Genomic DNA, 1,987 nt, shown 5'->3' with positions numbered 1-1,987 from the left:
TGGGACCACCTGAACCGGACTCACCCACTTGCTATCAGATATGGGATAAATCATCCCAGCATCTAGTAGTTTGATCACCTCTTTTTTTACCACTTCCTTCATGGTTGGGTTAAGACGTCTCTGAGGTTGTGCTACCGGCTTGTAATCATCTTCCATGTGAATCTTGTGCATGCAATAGGATGGACTAATTCCATGTAAATCAGCCAGTGTCCACCCTATCGCACCAGCATTTTTCTTCAGCACCTCAATGACTTGTTGTTCTTCTACGGATGACAAAGTGCTGCTGATAATCACCGGTTTCTGATCTCCTTCTTCCAAAAACACATATTTCAAGTGCACAGGAAGTTGTTTCAACTCCACCTTTGGAACCTCGGAACTTTGATCTTTACCCAACTTCTCCACATGACTATGATCGGATGCAACCTAGCGGGATGCGTCCAACTCTGCCGAATATAACTTCATTAGTTTATCCTCACTTGGACTGTTTCCTTCCATCTCTCCCAACAAAACCTTTACCAAGGGATTAGTGCTCTTCATATGAATGTCATCAAGCAAAAATAAGTCCTCAATGACATCCACACGAAAGCAATGTTGCTTGTCCCTTGGATGTTGCATAGCTTCAAACACATTAAAGTTGACCTCTTGGTCCTCCACTCTAACCTTCAGCTTACCATCATCAACATCAATAATGACCCTTGCAGTTTTCATGAAGGGTCTACCCAGAATTAGAGGAACTTCCTTGTCAGAATTAGAGGAACTTCCTTGTCCTCTTCAATATCCATAACGACAAAATCCACAGGAAATACTAACCCATCCACCTTCACCAAAACATCCTCGGCAACTCCATATGGATATTTCACAGATCGATCCGCAAGTTGCAATGTCATTCTAGTATGCTTGATCTCTAAATCCCCAATTCTTTTCAGCATAGAAAGGGGCATTAAATTAATGCTGGCTCCCAGATCAAGGAGTGCCTTTCCCACAGATAACTCTCCAATAGTGACCGGAATAGAGAAACTGTCCGGATCTTTAGTCTTCCCAGGTAGAGACTTCTGAATTATTGCACTGCACTCAGCTTCTAAGGTTATTGTCTCTTCTGACAACTTCCTTTTCTTTGTCAACAAATCTTTCATGAATTTAGCATAGACATGCATTTGTTCCATTGCCTCCATAAAAGGAATGTTGATCTGAAGATTCTTGAATAAATCCAAGAACCTAGCATATTGTCGCTCTTTGTCTTTCTTAGAAGGTCTCTTTGGATAAGGGAGATCCTTCAACTGAGGTAATTCATTCGTTCTCTTATCTTTACTCTCCCTTGTAACATTTGCAGTTGTAACCCCTTCCTCGTGTTCTACCTCTTTATCCTTGTGTATGTCTCTGATTACCTTTTCTGAGGTTCCAGCTTCAGTCTCGTGCAACACTTCTTGCTCAATAGCTAAATTCTCTCCAATACCCTTACCAATTACCTTGCCACTTCTCATGGTGATAGACTTGCAGTGATTGGTCTGAGTGTTTGCGGAAAATTGTTGTCTATCTGCAATCTGATCAGCCATTTGCTTGGCCAACTGACCCACTTGAGTCTCTAGATTCCTGATGGATGCATCAGTATTTTTCTGGTTGGAAATAGAGACTTGCATGAAGTTTTCTAATGTTTCCTCCAATTTTGTTTGTCGCTCATGCAGTGGTGGATGTTGACCTTGTTGATATGAGGACTGATATGGTGGTTGTCGGTTAGATGGTCCAGCTTCTTGCCTCCACCCAAAATTTTGATTCTGATTCTGGTTCCCCGTCCAACCCTGTGAGAACTGATTGTTGAATGGAGGGTTGTTGGGGAAATTACCCTGACGAGGTGGATTATTGACATACTGAACTTCCTCTTCTGGTCTGTTGATATGCATCGAACAATGACCACTGACATGATCACCACCACAAAACTCGCAGCATAATACCTGTTGATGGACTGGAGGAGTCTGAACCACATTAAGTT

General features: G+C 42.2%; 1 protein-coding gene across 1 annotated transcript; it reads right to left on the bottom strand.

Annotated features, from left to right (window-relative positions):
• Positions 1 to 725: 725 nt before the first annotated feature.
• Positions 726 to 1,898, bottom strand: LOC109338712. The gene has a single exon (XM_019575999.1). It carries the CDS (start codon positions 1,896 to 1,898, stop codon positions 726 to 728), a length of 1,173 nt encoding a protein of 390 aa, XP_019431544.1.
• Between the last annotated feature and the right edge of the window lie 89 nt (positions 1,899 to 1,987).

The sequence above is a fragment of the Lupinus angustifolius genome, unplaced genomic scaffold, assembly GCF_001865875.1.
Source record: "Lupinus angustifolius cultivar Tanjil unplaced genomic scaffold, LupAngTanjil_v1.0 Scaffold_39_51, whole genome shotgun sequence".
In the NCBI taxonomy this organism is placed as follows: domain Eukaryota; kingdom Viridiplantae; phylum Streptophyta; class Magnoliopsida; order Fabales; family Fabaceae; genus Lupinus; species Lupinus angustifolius.
This window is presented reverse-complemented; position numbering and strand designations above follow the sequence as displayed.

What these genes read in the sequence shown, in the direction of transcription:
- LOC109338712 (XM_019575999.1), bottom strand. Translation starts at nt 1,898, where the DNA reads ATGCATATCAACAGACCAGAAGAGGAAGTTCAGTATGTCAATAATCCA.